We start from the raw sequence: 18433 nt of genomic DNA, 5'->3' as shown, positions 1-18433 counted from the left end.
TTATAGCATTTACAAATGGCGGAAAAGATACTGGGATTTTAAAAAAAATTTTTTAAACTAATAATAGCGACGATCAGCGACTTATGGCGATGATCAGCGACTTATGGCGGCGATCAGTGACTTATGGCGGGACTACGGCGGACATTCTGACACTGGGGGGGAACAGACTTGGGGTCACTGACATCCCCAGTGACACCAATACAGTGATCAGTGCAAAAAAAAAAAACCACTGACACTGTACTAATGGCACTGGAGAGGAAGGGGTTAAGTTTTTTATTCACTGAAAGGGTTAACTGTGTGAAGGGAGTGTTTTACTAGGGGGTGGGGGTGTGTACTGCACGGGAACACGCTGATCCAGAGAGATAAACTCTTCTCTCCGGATCAGCATGTCAGAAACTGACAGGGAACTGCCAGAAAGTAGAGGTGCAGTGTAAACACTGCAGCCGTGCTCTCTGTCAGTGATTGCCGCTAATCGCCGGGACACAGCAGTTAATGACCGGCTGTGACCCGGCGACTGACACCCACGGCCGTGATCGGCGGCGCAGGTAGGGCGGTGGCGCGCCTCGCACGCACCCCCTACCTGTTTTGCAAAACCACGTTCTAAAACGTGGTTTTGCCCAGCCGTGCCGCCCTGCCACCGTATTTCTACAGTGGCTGGTCGGCAAGAAGTTAAATAAAACACTTGAATGACAGAACATTTTCCTAGTCTACTGAAAACTGAATTTTCTGGCCAAGAGTCTATATAAAGTTTCAGATTCTCATCTTCAAAGTTGAGGAGAGTGTAGGTAAAATGCAGGCCATAGATGGGTCGAACATCGGACGATCAGACGATGTTTCGAACGATAAACAAAAAATTGGTAATTCGTTGGCCTTATGCGCCGATTTTTATCGTTAAAATGATTGGCAGATTTTGGCCAACATTGCTGGGAAAATCGGGCGATTGTCCAAATCGGCCGCAAATTTTCCAACATAACCGAAAATCTCAAAGTGCAAAAAAAACAAAAAACGGCCAACCAATTAAACCACTAACAGTGTGAAAACCTGCTGATTTTTTTTTTGCCCAAAGAATCGGCCGATTTTCGAACCGTATATGGCCGACATTAGGGTTGATTTGCAAAGGAGAAAAAAAATCATTGACTACTTGAACGACATAGGTGCTGTTAGTAACATATGTTGAAATTAGGGATTATGTTATGGTCAACATGTTTTAATTGGACATAAAATTTGTTAATTACATCAAAGATGCATTTTGTAGCTAAAATACAATATTTTCTCAGTTTAAGTGTTACACAGGAATTTTAAGATTAAATTATATTACATCACATTAAATACAAATCGAAGAATATATAAAAACAATGAAATATAAAGATATAATATGATAGACTGTCCATAAAAAACATCAAATTAATCTGTTCTTGCTGAGTGTATGCAAAATTGTATTATGAGGTCCTGTATGTTACATTGTTTGGGATATTAAGGTACCTATATTATAAGGTACCTATTTTATATAATAAAATGCATATTGTAATGCATTAGAGAGTTTATACCCAATCAAATATTAACAATTCTAAAAATGTAAAATAAACAAAAAAAATGTAGAGGACAAATGCACACATGAAACTAATTCTATAGTTTAAAAATTGGGGTATAGAAAGAAAAGGGTTTTTCCTTAGAAGTGTCACTCACTTCAAACTTCCTATTATCTGTGCTCTCCTTGTTCAATCTATGTCGAGGAGCAGGCCATTGTTGCTGCTAAAAGTGGCATGCGTTCCAAGCAACCCATCCCCTTTTAGGAGTGTTGCATTCCAGCAGGACTGAGCATGCACCACAGTCCGGTCTGACACCTTCCATTTCCTGGGCATCTTTGGTCGGGGAGAATTGCAATCGGATCTAGTACTTCTATGAGAGTTCTTGGGGAAGGAAAAACATTTTAAAAATAAATACATGAAAGGCCCATGTAATAATAATGAAAATTCAGTAATAAACATCATAAGGATATTTAAAAATGAATTAAGAGTATTCTCTACATGTGCACTAGGTAAATTGCATCTGCCACACAACATGGTCATTCACAACCTTACCAAATGTAAATCAGCCTTCTTTATTCTTTATTTTTTTTCCAATAACATTACTGTATATATATATTCCACTATAAAGGCTCTCTCTTTTTTGTTGTCCTCGTTCATTTTTGAGGGCCACCACCCAATTAATGCTCAGTAAAAAACATACAGGGTAAGCATCAGAAGAGTATAAATAGGGGAATAAGCATATTCCCACTTTCGATTAAGTGTTAACAACATCTCCAGTTGAGGAGAAATTTACAGTGACAAGAAGTCACTTTGATCCCTCACCATTATGCAGTTTAAGCAGCCTGAAAATACAGTCATTAAAGCCTAAAATTAGTCACATATGAAAAAAAATCAGCACAACGGGCATTATTTACAGTTAATAGGATGTGTCCCTTGTGCTGCTGGCTCCTCCATTAGCTGAAATCTTCCTCCTCCGATCCCCCTCACCACCACCACCATAATCTTCTGGTGCAGCAGATGTCAATAGAGGTAACAAAGCTGCATCAAGCACTCAAGAGTGTCTGACTATACCCTGTCTTTATGCCCACCTTATTTTTTTTCACTGGTGACTAAACTTAGACTTTAATGCTGTTTTTTAACAGGCGAGAGGAAAGCTTTTCTAAAGCCAAACTCAGCCACAAATTATATAAATCCATTTTGTACACCAAATACCTTTTCAATCCTAGATATTATGTTGTAGAAGTAGCAGTGACACTATCATGGTGCTGCACATATCAAACACAAAGAGGAGAACTGTGGAAAGGATGCAGAGGGGTTTATACATATTCCCAGAAACAGGGGACATGAAAAGATTAAATGATGTATGAAGGTGAGTTCACCACTCTGATTTTGGAGGGTTGGAATTAGGGAACGTGCATACATGTATGAGCAGAAGGTACTGGACACCAAATTGCATCAGTACAACATGGCAACCCACTGCTGCAGTGCTCACTTTAAAATCTTGGTTCTCTAGAAAAAAAAATGTAAGTTCCTCAAAATAGTTTTTTAAAAAAGAAAATAAATAAGAACTTTTCCATTTGGCGTTGACAAGAGGTTTCTCCACCCCAGTAATAAAGCAACACTTTTCTGTTATTTTTCTGTATTAGGTCTGTACTGTAGTAAGAGTGTAATGTTTAAGAGTGAAATACTGTCCACTGAATGTTGGGTTACTACTTGTTCCATTCTAGAACTAAATATTTGATGTGTGTCACAAACATTTTAATTGTGATGTGTCATAACTTGAAAAAGGTTAGGAACCATGTCTGTAGTAGGTTTAAATCTCCACTGTAACAGCTATTTATAATGCATTTATGAACAAATGCCACTGTTCTTTAATAGTATGAGAAAATTATTTCTGCAACTTCAATGAGTTTATACAGCACACAAAAACACCCTAATCGCATATACTTGCAGGCTCCTTGTTTGGTCCTTAACTTCTGACTTTTTTGAGGGACAAAATATAAAATACAGTTTTTCACTATAAAGCATATGTTAAAATTAACTTCTCGTATTTACTACTTTTTGTCTGTTAAATATAACTTAGTGGGTTTTTTAACACGTGTTCAAAAAGTGCTAAAAACAGTAGGACGAGACAAAAATTAATTTGCTGTAATAAGCTAACATCATAGTGCCCCTTATCAGCCCTGCCTAGATTACCTCTGTGTACTGCAAAACAACACCCCATATGTTATTATTATGAGGAGAAAGGGGTGTTCTTTAGGTCAAATCAGGAGTAAGCAACCTATGACAGGTAGTGCATTACTGGACTGCCAGGTGAAGATAAAGGAAATAAGGAAAGAAAAGCAATACAATTCTCATATTTAAGGAATGGCAAGCTGCAAGATACTGTATGCAAGTTTTTTTCTTGGATTTAGGTACATTTTTATGCAACCCTGTGTTGAAAATTCTGCCTATACTTACTTTTCAGTACAGGGATCTGAGGGATACATCTGGTACTTCTGACTAATTCCATATGGCAAAAACAAGCCTATGAATGCTGGCACATAGGGAGTTCATAGCTCTGGATACGGTACAACTCCATTGACTCATGACTTACACAGGTCTTTCCTTTGTCCTGGCATATAAATGGAGTAGGGAGGAAGAAAATTGAAGGTTAATAAATGCCTGGGCAAAGCACACATTCACATTAAGATAGCCTTAGATCTTAGATGATGGTCAGATAGTGGTCAGTGCAGGTACAATCCTACCATCCTTAGGGTAAACATACACTTGTGAGTTCACCCCTGCCAAGCATGCAACTTTTCCCATCAAATATTTCCTAGATACCCAACCCAGACACCCACAAACATGATCCCTTGATCTGGCAAAAACAGACAAGAAGTTAACTCAGCAAGAGTCTACCAAGGATCTTCACAGAAGTGAAGATTTGATGCTGAGGGCACCAAGTATAACTTATTGCCTACTTACAGTTTAACATGACAGCAGAGCACTTACAAATATATCAACATCACCCAAAGCATCACACCAGGTATACTTAAATTATTGCAATCATGGCTGGGTAAATAAGGATACAATGAAGGATGGAGACTAAAAACACCTCCATAATTAAATAAGGATCGAATTTTTGCTGAAATCTGCTAACCCCTATTTAAAAGATGTTATTGTTTGTTAAGAAAAGAAGGCTGTGCTATGTGGTTGCTTATGTCCTACAATCTTGTTTTATGCAGACTTAAGCTGGCCATACTTTATACAATTTTCTTATTCAATTTCCTTTAGATACACCTTCAACTATGTAGTGCAAGGGCCTGCCTGATTGCATACAAATTGAAAATGTTTAGGTTTGACCTCATACATATGGCTCCGGTAAATCTAAAGGAAAAATATACAAGAAAATTGTATAATGTATGACCAGCCTTAGATAGAATATTGCAAATTATGGAAATCTAGTTTTATATATGTTTATGTATATTTTCAGGCTATGGGATTGGTCTGCCTCCAAACTCTCCTCTTACTTCAAATATATCAGAATTAATCAGCCAGTATAAATCAAGTGGATATATGGATACACTTCATGACAAGTGGTACAAAGTGGTGCCATGTGGAAAGAGAAGCTTTGCTGTCACAGAGGTATGTACAGTTAATGTTAAAGCTTTTTACTTGCAGTCAACAGAAGTTTTGACTATGGCCAATTTAAATAACTTGCTACTGCTTACTGGGAATCATTCCAACTGAAGCATGCAGAAATCAATAGGCTGCTAATAAAGGGATTGTCAACATGTGAATTTATTTCACTAGTCATAAGCTGGCTATAAATGACTGGATTTTCATTAGTAACGTGACCAATCTTAGAATGACTCGTGATTATGGATTAGTGTACAGTAGTAATGACCTTTGGGTTTGTACAAAAGTTGAATTTAGTCTGAACTTTGCCTATTCAGCATTTAGCAAACAGATGAACTAAATTGTGCATCCACCTGCTAAGCCGAAGATGGAGTGGGTAGTGAAACATTAATCATAGATACTAGTACCATGCCCCTTTGTTTAAAATTCAGCTGTGAGCCCGGGATTTGTAAGTCATCAGGAATGGACATGTCAGCAGTACAGTGATTTTTTTTTTTCTCATCATGATTGACAATGATCTGAATCTGTGGGTGATGTGATTGATGATGGCCTCCCCCCAACCTCCCCCCCCCAAACACACACACACACACACACACACACACTAAACCAGAGTTATGGGTAAAAGACCCTTGTCCTCATCAACATGGGGTGATTTTCTGGGCCGTGCTTAGGGCATGCTTAGGGCATGTGGCCTTGCCTTTTCCTGGCCAGGCAGGCTGCATGAGGGTTTGGTAGAAATTTTGAGGGGAGCCCATGACTTTTTTTTTTTCTCTTTTTTCTTGTAAGGTTACCCCTTGATATTAATAACAGACCCCCCCCCATCAAGGATAAGGGTTCTTGTATGAATTTTGGGAGGACCCCATGAGGTTTTTTTTGTTTGTTTCCTTTGTCATTCTTGCTGAAGGAGATAATACAGCAAAAGTGACATTTTAGAGAAAAAAAAACATTTTTGACCAGTTTACATTTACCTGCCACTTTTCTTTTTAAATGTCATGAGGACCCCCCCAAGCAGTCTCCCCAAAATACATACATATGTTGGATGGACCGCATGCAATTTTTGCACAAAGAAAACAAAGCTGGCAGGAAAATGTCATTTACCTGCAATTTATACAGCATGGTTTTCTTTGCAAATGTCTGTTTTGCTGTAGTATGTTGTATACATTGTACCAATATGGCTACTTCACAGACAGTTTTAAGGCATCCCCAAGGCATGTTATTTTAACTCCTTCCCATAAACACTTTCTGGCCCTTAAACTGGATTTTACTTTCCACTTCTGTGAGTATCCATTTGGAATCTATGTTTTGTGAACAATAAATTGTTAGTAATGTACTAGGTGTTTGTTCTTTTTGTAGTTTTTCTGTTAGATCAGATTACATGGGCTAGCCTTTGCTCCCCATGTGCATTAATGATCCTTGACTGCCCATGACCATGTTGCAGGACCTGCAATTTTAGAGTTGCTCTCTCCCATCAGCCATCACAAATTGGCCTTTGTCATAGTCACTTCAAATCCTTATGCCTGCCTATTTTTCTGCTTTCAGTTTCAGGGACAACGTATTCCCTTTCTGGATAATACTGTATATCCCACCACAACAGGATAATCATTGTAATTCATTTTACCTATCAGGTAAAGTGAATATGTAGCATTATAGTAAAAACTGCAAACCTTAAATTATTAATGGAATAGAAAATTTATTTAACTCTGTTAGGTTTGCAGTCACTGTTATATAAGCAGTCACTGTTCCTGAAAGGTATAATTGTTAAAACAGTGATACATTTCCTTCCAACAAGGGCAAAGAGGTGTCCAGGGACCTTCTGCTAATTAGACACAGTCAGTATGGTGTAATTCTACTTGGGCATTTACAAGATTGCACACTAAGGTTTTCATTCCCTTAAGCGGTTTTACTATTTTTTTTATTTTTTTTGTTTTTTTTTTCTCTCAATATTCTGCTAAATTGCCTTGTGTTGTAATATTGTTTTTGCTTTTTAATATGCTCTGCTTTTTGGAAAAGAGTATAAAACAATATACAAGGAAATTTAGAAATGTAGCAATTTATTAGTTTCCACAGTCTGAATTGAACAAGCCAAAAAATACTGCATAAGAAAAGGGCAGGATCTAGCCTGTTTGATGTGGGGGTGCAGTAGAAATGTCAGGGGGGCAGAGGATGGAAGATCAGCAGGACAGTGTACAGGGGATCAGCAGGGCAGAGGATAGAGTCAGCAGTTTGTAGGGCAGTGTACAGGGTTCATCAGGGGGAGCACAGGAGTCAGCAGAGCAGAGTACAGGGGTCAGGAGAGCTAAGGATAGTGGACAGCAGATCTGAGCACAGGGGTTAGCAAGGTGGAAGACAGGGGTCACAACTGGGAGTGCAGAGGACGGTAGTCACTGCTGGCAGAGTAGAGGACAAGGGTCACTGCTGCCAGGGCAGTGGACAGGGGTCACTTCTGGCAAGCAGTAGGACATGGGGCATTTAGCATAGCTCCTTCTCCCATCCCTGCACTGCACACAGCCTGGGCGCAGGCAGCTGAGCACCTTCTCAACACATACAGTAGCTGAGAAAAGTGTAGTGTCAGGTTAAGGCAGTGTTGTGTCAGATTAGGGCAGTATTGTGTCAGATTAGGGCATTATAATGTCAGGCTAGGTAAGCATAGTGTCATTCTAGTCTCATTTTAGGGTAGTATAGTCTTATTCTATGACATTATTATGTAATTCTAGGGCAGTAGAGTGTCATTCTAGGACAGTATTAGGGCATTCTAGGGCAGTAAAGTGTCAGATTAGGACAGTATAGCGACAGATTAAGGCAGTATAGTGTAAGAGTAGGACAGAATACTGAAATATTAGGACAGTATAGTGTCATATTACAGCTGTACAGTGTCAGATTAGAGCAGTATAGTGTCAGACTAGAGCAGTATGGTATCATATTAGGACATTATAGTGTCAGACTAAAAGCAGTATGGTATCAGATTAGGGCAGTATAGTGACAGGTAAAGGGAGGATAGTGTCAGTTTAGGGTATTACAGTGTCAGGCTAGGGCAGTATAGTGTCAGTTTAGGGTATTATAATGTTAGGCAAGGGCAGTATATTGTCAATTTAGGGCAGTATGTGGTGTCAGGGTCTTAACCCATTTTTGTTGATCACAGACTCCCCAGGCTGCTGGGTTCACTCTTCCCCCTTCCCTTTCTTCAACTGCGGGATCAACCAGAGTAAAGCAGTGTGTGGGAGGAGTGGAGGAGACAAGCACAACCCCCATCCCTGCCCGCCAACACTGGCTGCCTCCAGGAGATACTGAATATCCCCAAGGGACAATTTAAGATAATTAAAGGACACGGGAGTGTTACAGACAGCCTCCCCCACTCTGCTGGGTCCCCTGCTGACTGATCATCGATTTAGCCAGGTAGTACATTTACTAGAACGTTTATAAAGCTGCAAGGACAAGAAAAGGTAGCTGTCTGCAGTATGGTTCTGTAGGCAGGCAGCGTTTGGGGTGGAAGGGGGCAGTGGGCTTTGGGAGGGGGGGACAACTAAAATCTGGGGGGCGTAGCCCATCCCAGCACCCCCCTAAAGCCAGCCATGCATAAGACTATTACATATAAACTTACAGACTATCATGTGGTCCACCAATTTGACCAATTTTTAGTGACCAAACGATCCTGGTAAAAAATATTCATAGCTTCCCTTTTCTAAATGCATGCTTTAGCCATTATGAAACATTTTATATAAAAGATAGAAAATATTTCAGAAATGCTTTGTTGCTTAATACCACCCCAAGGAGTTACATTCATTCCAGACAGACACTCTTACTGATAACCTCCAGTGAAATTGTAATCATATTACATGATAATGGTCCTTAACTCTGCAGTGTTCCAGAGGTAATGGTAATTTTTATCCAGCTCTCTTTTCACATTATATATACTGCTCAAAAAAATTAAAGGAACACTTGGAAAACACATCAGATCTCAATGGTGAAAAATATCCTGCTGGATATCTATACTGATATTGACTGGGTAATGTGCTAGGAGCGTAAGGATGCCCCATCGTTTGATGGAAATTAAAATGATCAACCTACAGAGGACTGAATTCAAAGACACCCAAAAATCCATCGATATGTCTCCCTAGACCATCAATGACCCACTACCAAACGGTCCTATTGAATGATGTTTCAGGCAGCGTAACATTCTCCACGGCTTCTCCAGACCCTTTCACATCTGTCACATGTGCTCAGGGTGAACCTGCTGTCATCTGTGAAAAGCACAGGGTGCCAGTGGTGGACCTGCCAATTCTGGAGTTCAATGGCAAATGCCAATCAAGCTCTATGGTGCCGGGCAGTAAGCACAGGGCCCACTTGAGGACATCGGGCTCTCAGGCAACCCTCATGAAGTCTGTTTCTGATTGTTTGATCGGAGACGTTCACATCAGTGGCCTACTGGAGGTAATTTTGTAGGGATCTGGCAGTGCTCATCCTGTTCCTCCTTGCACACTGTAGCAGATACCGGTCCTGCTGATGGGTTAAGAACCTTTGAAGGCCCTGTCCTGCTCTCCTAGAGTAACTGCCTGTCTCCTGGAATCTCCTCCATTATCTTGAGACTGTGCTGGGAGACACAGCAAACCTTCTGGCAATGGCATGTATGGATGTGCCATCTTGGAGGAGTTGGACTGCCTATGCAACCTCTGTAGGGTTCAGGTATCGCCTCATGATACCAGTAGTGACACTGACCCTAAGCAAATGCAAAACTAGTGAAAAACAGTAATTAAAGATGAGTAGGAAAAAAAATGTCAGTGGCCTCCACCTGAAAAACCGTTCCTGTTTTGGGGGGTCGTCTCATTGTTGCCCATCTAGTGCACCTGTTGTTAATTTCATTAACACCAAAGTAGCTGAAACTGATTAACAACCCCCTCTACTACTTACTACAGTGTATTTTGAAATCACAGTACCCTTGTGAAGATAAAATAGCTGTCATCCTAATCCCTGTAACACAAATCTGCCACCACTGCAGCATGTCTCCCAAGCTCTTGTCAGTGAAGCTTTGCTTCCTCCTTCTTGCTCAGTGTTTCCAGGAGGTTCAATAAACAAGTTTTCTGATGAATGAAGTGAACAAAACCATCTTCTTGAATAGCTTCAAAGCATTTAATTTGAATCAATAAGAAAACTATTCATAAAGTAGTAAAAAAAATGAGCTCATCACAATTTCCATTAGTGGTATCCTCATCAGGGTCTGACAACTAGGCCTTCTTCCTTTATATTAAATTTCCTGTTTTCAAGGGGATCTATCATGTGTTTATAGATTTTGAGCAAGGTAATAAAATACTGGAGTATTAGAGTGCTTAATCTCTAAATATTGCTTTCCATTTCCAATAATCACATCTAACTCCTGACCCTCCTTTAATAGTTTTCTTACTAATTTCGTATTATTGAACAGAGGATCTTTCTTCATACTTTGTTCTATCCATTATTACAACTCCTCCATCTTTATCAGCTGGTTTGACCACATACATTTCTGAAAGTCTTTCAAAGTCTGTTTGTGAAGCTTTGTGTGTGAAGTTTTGTCTCTAAATAAATCCTCTAATTCCCCAATATCTTTTATTACTACCTTTTAAAGTGTTTAAATATCTTAGTTACCTTCAACTCTGTTGAAAGAAGTCTTGGGATCTAATATAGCAAAGTCACCCTCTACTAGTCCCATTCTTATTGGTTTTTACAGAAGTATTTCTTCAAAGGAAAACTATTTTTTAGTCATCTGTATCCCACTGGGGAGACTTTCCTGCACTTCGTGTTACATAGCAACAACAGGAAGTGAGAGGAAATACCTCCAAAGTGAGAGAAATTCCTGATAGGCACCAGGATCACCAGAACTAGTATTCTCATTGGAAGATTTAACCTCTATTCCTGTTCTGGGATTTTCCTTCACTTGGTAATAATGCTCAGAACAAATTTTAGTCCTTTCTGTAATATACTATTTTCCCCCTTGTGAGAACCTTTCTACTCAAAATAAAGATTAAACCTTCTTTAATTTGAAAGAGATCCTGGAAATTGTTGTTCAATTCAGCAATATCCTATTTAAAATTTTGTGTGTGTCTCAGCTCACAAAAGTAGCATAATACTTAGGGATTGATTTACGTAAGGTAAATAGGCTGTGCACTTGGAAGTACACTGCAAGTACAGTTGCTCTAGATCTGGGGGGAACATGCAAAGAAAATAAAAAAACACAGCATTTTTGCTTGCACATGATTGGATGAAAAAAATCAGCAGAACATGGCCCCATTTCAAAGCTTCCCCTTGGATCTAAAGAAACTGTACTTGCAGTGCACAGCCTATTTACATTTAGTAAATCAACCCCTTAGCCTTATTCAGACAAATTATGAATATAAAAATAGATGTCTTAAATGGTAGAATACACGTTTCTTGTTCCACAAAACTGTTATTTGTTAGGTCCTCGAACATCATATTCCACATAATATAAAATAAATTATCTTGTTTTCAGCTTACTTGTATAGGGTTGAGGTCTGGTCCATTATCTACAGAATAATAATTTTTAATGCCTGTAAAATCAACAAAACTTTAATGCCTTAAAGTGGAGTTCCAATGAAGATACAAAAAAAATAAGTCAGCAGCTACAAAAACTGTAGTCGCTGACTTTTAAAAAATAGTCACTTACCTGTCCCTTGATCCCGTGGTGTCCCCCCCCCCATAGCCAGTTTCACTGGCTGCCCTGTGTTCCCAACACTGGCATCTTCAGTGTGGGCACCCAGCTGTGATAGCTTGTGGCTTCACAGCCTGGTGCTCACTGAGTATGTGCGGGTAGCGCTGCGCTTTGTGAATGGTCCCGTAGTCTTCTGGGACCTGTCACGTGTCCCAGAAGATTAGGAGAAGGGAGGGGAGGACAACTTCCACTTCCGATCGCCTAGGTGATCACAGAGGAAGTCAATTTCTGGTACGCGCTCCCCTCCGCTCCCCAAAGGTGCCAATCCTTAACAGGGAGCAGGGGACCAGTCCTCAAAGTGGACTTTTGGGTGGATCACTGCTTTAAAATATAATTTATTGATTATTGGCAAATTGTATAGATAAAGATAATCCTTTAAGACAAAACTACTTCTTTTGTCTGCTTTGCAAAAACCTTTTCTTAGGCAGTTTTGCATTACGAGGAGCTGTGCAACAAGACATTCTGTCCACCAAAAAATCCTAAATTAAACAGATGCAAAAAAATAAAAAACGGTTTGTAAATATTCTTCAAAAGCTCCCCAACATGAAAAATGATATACTTTATCAGAGTTTACCTTTGGGCAGCTACCACAGAGTTAAGTCTCTAGTGTTTAATGTGCATCATAAATCAGTGCTCTCATTTCTAGTACCAGTAGAGAACTTGATGAAATTTCACATAATTAGGTCAAAGAGAAATGGACTAGATAGAATTACAAATCCTGTGGTTCCACTGGGGTCTAGATATTATATTTTATCTTTTCTCCCAATGCGATTTTTTTACATACTTGAGATTTGATCTTTTTTCCTACTTGATGTAGGTAAGATCTTAAATGGATGTGCTGTTTAAAAAAAATAAAAAATAAAATAAAATTTGGGATATAGCTGTCTCTCACAATGAAAAGTAATATCCCATGAGAACTTGACAGACAAATGCAGTCTGTCTTCTGACTCAGTATGCGAAGATTAGTCATGCAGTAACAAAGATGGATTAAATCTGAGGAAATTGTTTTGAAGGTACACTTCATCAGTTCAGCAACCTGCTTAATTTGATATTTTAAAGTACATTTCCTTATAATGAGTTTAAGGACAGTAGAAGATCTGTTTTGCAAGGCTCAAATGTTATATAGCATGTGCTTTACATAATGATGAAATACTTTAATATCTCAAATCTATATTAGAATCCCCCTAACTATGATAAATACAGACTTTTGCAAAATGTAAGTATCATTTCCTTAAAGGAAACAGGAAAATGAAAATGGATTAGTAAGTACCGTATGAAGAGTATGGGTATATTTTATAAATAGCTGTGTTTCAAACTACCACTGTCGTACAGTTCTATGATAAAGGGTGGTAATTCATAAGTAATAGATTGTAGAAATGGTGTGTTTTCATTTATTTATGGCTAAGTAGAATCTGTCTCACACCAATCCCTCATGACATCATATTTATCATTGTTTTTCTCTGGAGTAGGGCAATAAAATGGCACGCTAAGATATAAGTCATAACTACAATATCCTAAGTTCACTTTAGTTGAGCATATTAGAAGGATCTAGAAAACATATGTGTATTGCTGCCTAACTGCTTCCAATTCCCACAGAGAAATGTAAAATCCTGCTAAATTATATTGCATATACAGGGGTTAGATTAAAAAAATGGAAACATTACATGATTTGCAGGTGTGAAAGTTACAACATGTTTTCTGTTGAAAGCAGAAGTGATGTAACATTCTTTTTTTCCACTGAGTGATGTGACACCAAGCTAACAGGTGAAAAGCCTTACTTTCATCATTCACTGTGTGTGCTTCTAGTAATATGGAGTTGTGTCAGAGCTTACTGAGCTTCAAAGAGAGCAAATTATTGGTGCCCGCTTTGCCGGTGCCTCTGTGACTGAACTTGTCTATTTGCTGTGTTGTGAGGTACAGTATCAAAGGTTATGGCAGCATATACAGTTACCGGGAAAATCTTCCCAAGTTCCCAAAGTTCCCAACATTTTAAGAAGTCATTAAACATTTTAAAAGTTAAAGCTCTATATAGTATTTTGTTTACCTGTGGTGGAGTGGATATTAAGCAGGAGGTGATTGGAAAGCTGTGGAGAGTGGCATTGGACATACACAGGAGATCTTCATGGTCCATTAAAGGTTTATTATGACCAAGCAATTGTTGTGAGGTCATAGAGTGGAGGTGAGCAGACAGCTGGTGGTGGTTCAGTCACATAATGGAAATGGATCAAGCACAAGCGGTGACACACATTTAAAGCGGAGTTCCACCTGAAAAAAAAAAGAATGTAAAAAAACAAAACTGTAGCTTAATTAAGTTAGCTACAAAAACTGTAGCTGCTGACTTTTAAAATACAGACACTTACCTGTCACTTGGTCCAGCTGTGTTCTCACCACCGCTGGTTTCACCGGCCATTTTCTTTCCCTGGCACCGGTATCTTCAGTGTGGTTCCCACTGCGCATGTGTGAGAAACGCTACGCTTTGTGAATGTCACATGTCCCAGAAGACTACGGGGAGGGGGGAGGACAACTTCCACTTCCGATCACCTAGGTGATCGCAGCGTAAGTGCAAGCAGGTACCTGTCAAATTCGGGTACCTGCTCCCCAAAGGTGCCAATCCTTAATGGGGAGCAGGGGACAAAGGCTTAAAGTAGAACTTCCTCTTTTGGGTGGAGCTCCGATTTAAGAAATAGGACTTTGTTCAATCAACTGATGACAGAGGACTTTAATTTATTTATTATTTTTCATGAACATTTATTCAAAATTACAGTTATTTTATGTGATATGGTGTAAGGTGTTCTGAGATTGGTCAATGCTGCACAATCTGATTATAATTTTGATTTTGCTGAACATATGAGAGTGGCAATAGGTGCATAGCTGCTGAGACAGGGAGATTTCTTATTACGTTTCACATTTTACATACAACTTCAGTTTTAGTAGGAATAATTGGTTTGGAGTAGCACAGGCACTGTGAAGTAGATTTATATATTATTTTTTGGCTTAGTTTGATTTAATTTAATTTTTCTTAGCAGCTCGCAAGGTTTATATATACACTTTTGTAACGCAATATAAAGTATAACTGAAGGGCAAGTATTTTATTGTATTCCTAGTAAAGTGATAATTTGTAGAAAGATGTCCATTCCTACCTATGTGTTTTGGATGTTCCTTTATAGACACCTAGAACCTTCTATTAAGAAAAGTATCAAAAATGATTATTGAATCAGACAAAATTAGAGAATAAGAGAAATAGAAAGAGGGCCATCTTACCTTTACATTAAGTAAGGTTCATGAAGATACTCCTAAAGATTCTGCAGTACAATATGTGTAGTAATTGGTCAAAATGCCATATGCTCACATAAATAATGTGCCCTCAAACTAAATCTTCTTTATAAGTTAAAAAGATAAAACTATGGAATAGCTATAGTATGCATGTATGATCAGGAATTTCTACTATTTCAGTTACCATTTTGCACCTACTCAAAATGCTTTATTTCTATTGTTCTTGGTCTGATCACTGGTTTGGTTTTCCTAAATGTCACTTCCAGCTTTAAAACAAGTAGGGAAGGTTAAAATGCTGTAAGTTTTTAACTACTGTCTGTGATTTGTGAAGAGTTTTCTGTAACTTTTGTGCGGTCACCAAAACAGGATATGAATATTTCCCTACTGTGGACAAAGAGTGCAGTTTTTAGTAGAGTGGAGAATGATCAGAACCTCTTTCAGGTTTTATTGATGTGTGTGTGTTTCTGTTGAGGAGATTCTTCTTATAATCTCTTCGGTCACAGAGCCAAAAGTTAAGGGGAAACTCAGTGGTGCCAAAGCAACAAAATCCTAACAGAGGCTTTAACCCCTCTCCACTCTATCTAAAGCAAAACATAGTCTAAAATCATAAAGGGTATCATATTAACATAAATGTTTTGTTTTAATTGAGACTTTTTTTATTGTAGATAAGGTGAAATTGACACATTTCCCATTTATTGGTACAATTTTACTCAAACTTTGTGTGTTCAGGCACTGTACCAATCTGCACCTCAATTATCTCCATCTGGTTTACTGTGCTTGCTCTCTACTCTCTTGCCTAGGGTGGTCACCTTATATAAAGCAAATGAACCAGATCATCTTGTCATCTAAGATTTCAAAGGCATCCATAAATGTGAAGAGTCTAAGCATTTCAGCAGCTGGACTCACTAAAACCCTAAACCAGTGAATAATACAAGAAGTCTAAGAAATCACATCACTGATCAACAAGCAGTCAAGCTACAAATTCCTGTTGCTATGTTACATGACAGCACAAAAATCAAATCTTCAAACACACAATATAAACAGATTAAAACAGCTTTTAATTAAAAAACCTAAGAAATAATCATACATTTATTACACATTTTAAATATATTTTAACTGCTTACTTTACTCACTCTACCTTTTCTACTACACATATATAATAGAAAAATAATGAATGTAATAATTAATGAAACTTTTTGTGACTTTATGTATTTGCTGATATAAGTTTGTTAAATTAAAAGTTGATTTATATTTTAAAAAAGTAGAATTTTTGCCATCTAATTTACTTTGAAAGCCTTTGGCTCGAATAGATTAATATTCAGGCAAGATAAATTCTGTCCAGCTGTGGAAAATAAAACAGCACTATCGCTATTATGTTAATTGATTTTTCATGCATATTACTTTCCCAGACTTTGCAAATGGGCATCAAACACTTCTCAGGGCTGTTTGTCATGCTCTGTATAGGAATTGGTGTATCTATTCTCACCACTATTGGAGAACATATTGTATTCAGATTGGTTCTGCCGAGGATTAAAAAGAAATCCAAATTGAAGTACTGGCTTCACACTAGTCAGGTATGTAGACTTTTTTTTTATTTAACTAAAAAAGAATAATTTTCTTTTTACAAAACATGTACAGTATATGGTCTTGACAGATTCACCAAACCAGTAAAACCTATATTTCTATCTATCTATCTATCTATCTATCTATCTATCTATCTAATGCAGCGATGACTATTTAGGCTAGTTTTGCCTCATCCAGTACTTTTATTAGCCCAAGTGTTGTTTGATCTAAGACTTGTTTGCGTATTCAGTATAAACCTAATGCTGTAAATGTTATGATTATATGAGTGTGCCCAATAATGCATATGTTACCCTGTTTAAACTTGGAGTATATATATTAATAATATTGTAAAGCCCACCAATTTTAGCTATGATTATCTTCCATTAAATAAAGATTTTCATTTTACAAAATATTTTATGAAATTTGTATCTAAATTTACATACGGTATGCTTGTTTTCATGTTCTTAAAAAAATTCAGGGTAGTCTCTTGTCTTATTGGGGTTTATTTACTAAAGCTGGAGAGTCCAAAATCAGACTCCCTTCTGCATAGAAACCAATCAGCTTCCAGGTTTCATTGCCAAAGCTTCATTGAACAAGCTGAGGTTAGAAGCTGATTGGTTTCTATGCAGAAGGGAGTCTGATTTTGGACTCTCCAGCTTTAGTAAATAAACCCCATTGTGTCAAAGATAATGTGGATATCCTTTACTGTCAAGACTCTTCAGAGCATCCTTTGGTAGAATTTTACCAGCCCAGGTCAACACTTATAACATTCCTTCCTCCAACCCTCTCCCTTAAAACAAACCTTTTATATTTTTACTTCCACTAGTTAAAGCTGTGAGAGGAGAAAGTAATGAAAATAAAATCACCCCTTTGCATTTTTCTTCAGAGAGTATACAGTATATGGGTGTGGGCTGTCAAAATCCTTCGTAAGAAGGATCTTCTAGGGTAATCTCGTATAATATTTTGCCAGACCTTCAGACTTGATTTCCAGTGCAGGACATAGCTGATATAGTCCTCTTATCCTCTTGTGAACAGTACAGATTATTCTGAAATTATATTGACAAAGTTAAAGTGACTCTGTAAAGGGAAAAACAAAATTACAGTTGCTGTGAGGAAGACAGCTTCATGCTTACCTGTCCACCGGCTTGTTTGCTGTCATGACGCCCGCGTCCCAGGACTCAGACACCTCCACGCAGCTCTACCAACTTGCAGCGCCACACTGAATAAGCAATTGCAGTCACATGCATACGCACCTTCACATGGAATGTGATTTCAGCAACACCATACAGTGGGCCGAGATTACAGAGCCAAAAGTATGAAAATTGTGCCTGTGTCCAAATATATATGGACCTAACTGTATATACAGTACTTTTTTAGGGTTAATGGGCCTCCACTATTCTCCTAGATCGTATATGCTGATGTGTGACTTACTTCTGGTGTCAATTTAGGGGCCAGTATTTTTATAGCATTTTTACATCATTGCGTCATTGTTGCAGAAGATATTGATTTATTGACCTAGTACCATCAGTATTAACCATAGGGCCTCTTGGCCTCTCTGGCCCCATCCCTATATTAATGCTTGCCCTTGTGTGAGTGGAGAGTGTGCCTGTGTGCCCGGGCGGGTGTTTTTATGATATGGCAACGTTGTCATTTTGGTTTATTCTTGTGTAGGGTGGAGAGGTATCATTTACAATTTTGACATTTTTCACTAAATATTTTCAAGCTGCAGATTTGTTGTTTTTGGGACTTC

General features: G+C 38.3%; 1 protein-coding gene across 1 annotated transcript in view; it reads left to right on the top strand.

The window, feature by feature from the left end:
* The window catches only part of GRIN3A (glutamate ionotropic receptor NMDA type subunit 3A), a 428226-nt gene that overhangs the window by 369935 nt on the left and 39858 nt on the right, over positions 1 to 18433 (top strand). The window contains exons 6-7 of the mRNA XM_089674688.1: positions 5005 to 5156; positions 16530 to 16694. Coding sequence (XP_089530814.1) covers positions 5005 to 5156; positions 16530 to 16694 — 317 coding nt within the window. The remainder of the gene's footprint in view (positions 1 to 5004; positions 5157 to 16529; positions 16695 to 18433) is intronic.

This window comes from Staurois parvus, unplaced genomic scaffold (assembly GCF_062004578.1).
Source record: "Staurois parvus isolate SC_StPar_1 unplaced genomic scaffold, SC_StPar_1.0 ptg000012l, whole genome shotgun sequence".
Classification (NCBI taxonomy): Eukaryota; Metazoa; Chordata; class Amphibia; order Anura; family Ranidae; genus Staurois; species Staurois parvus.
Note: the sequence above shows the minus strand (reverse complement) of the source record. Positions and strands in the feature narration are given on the sequence as shown.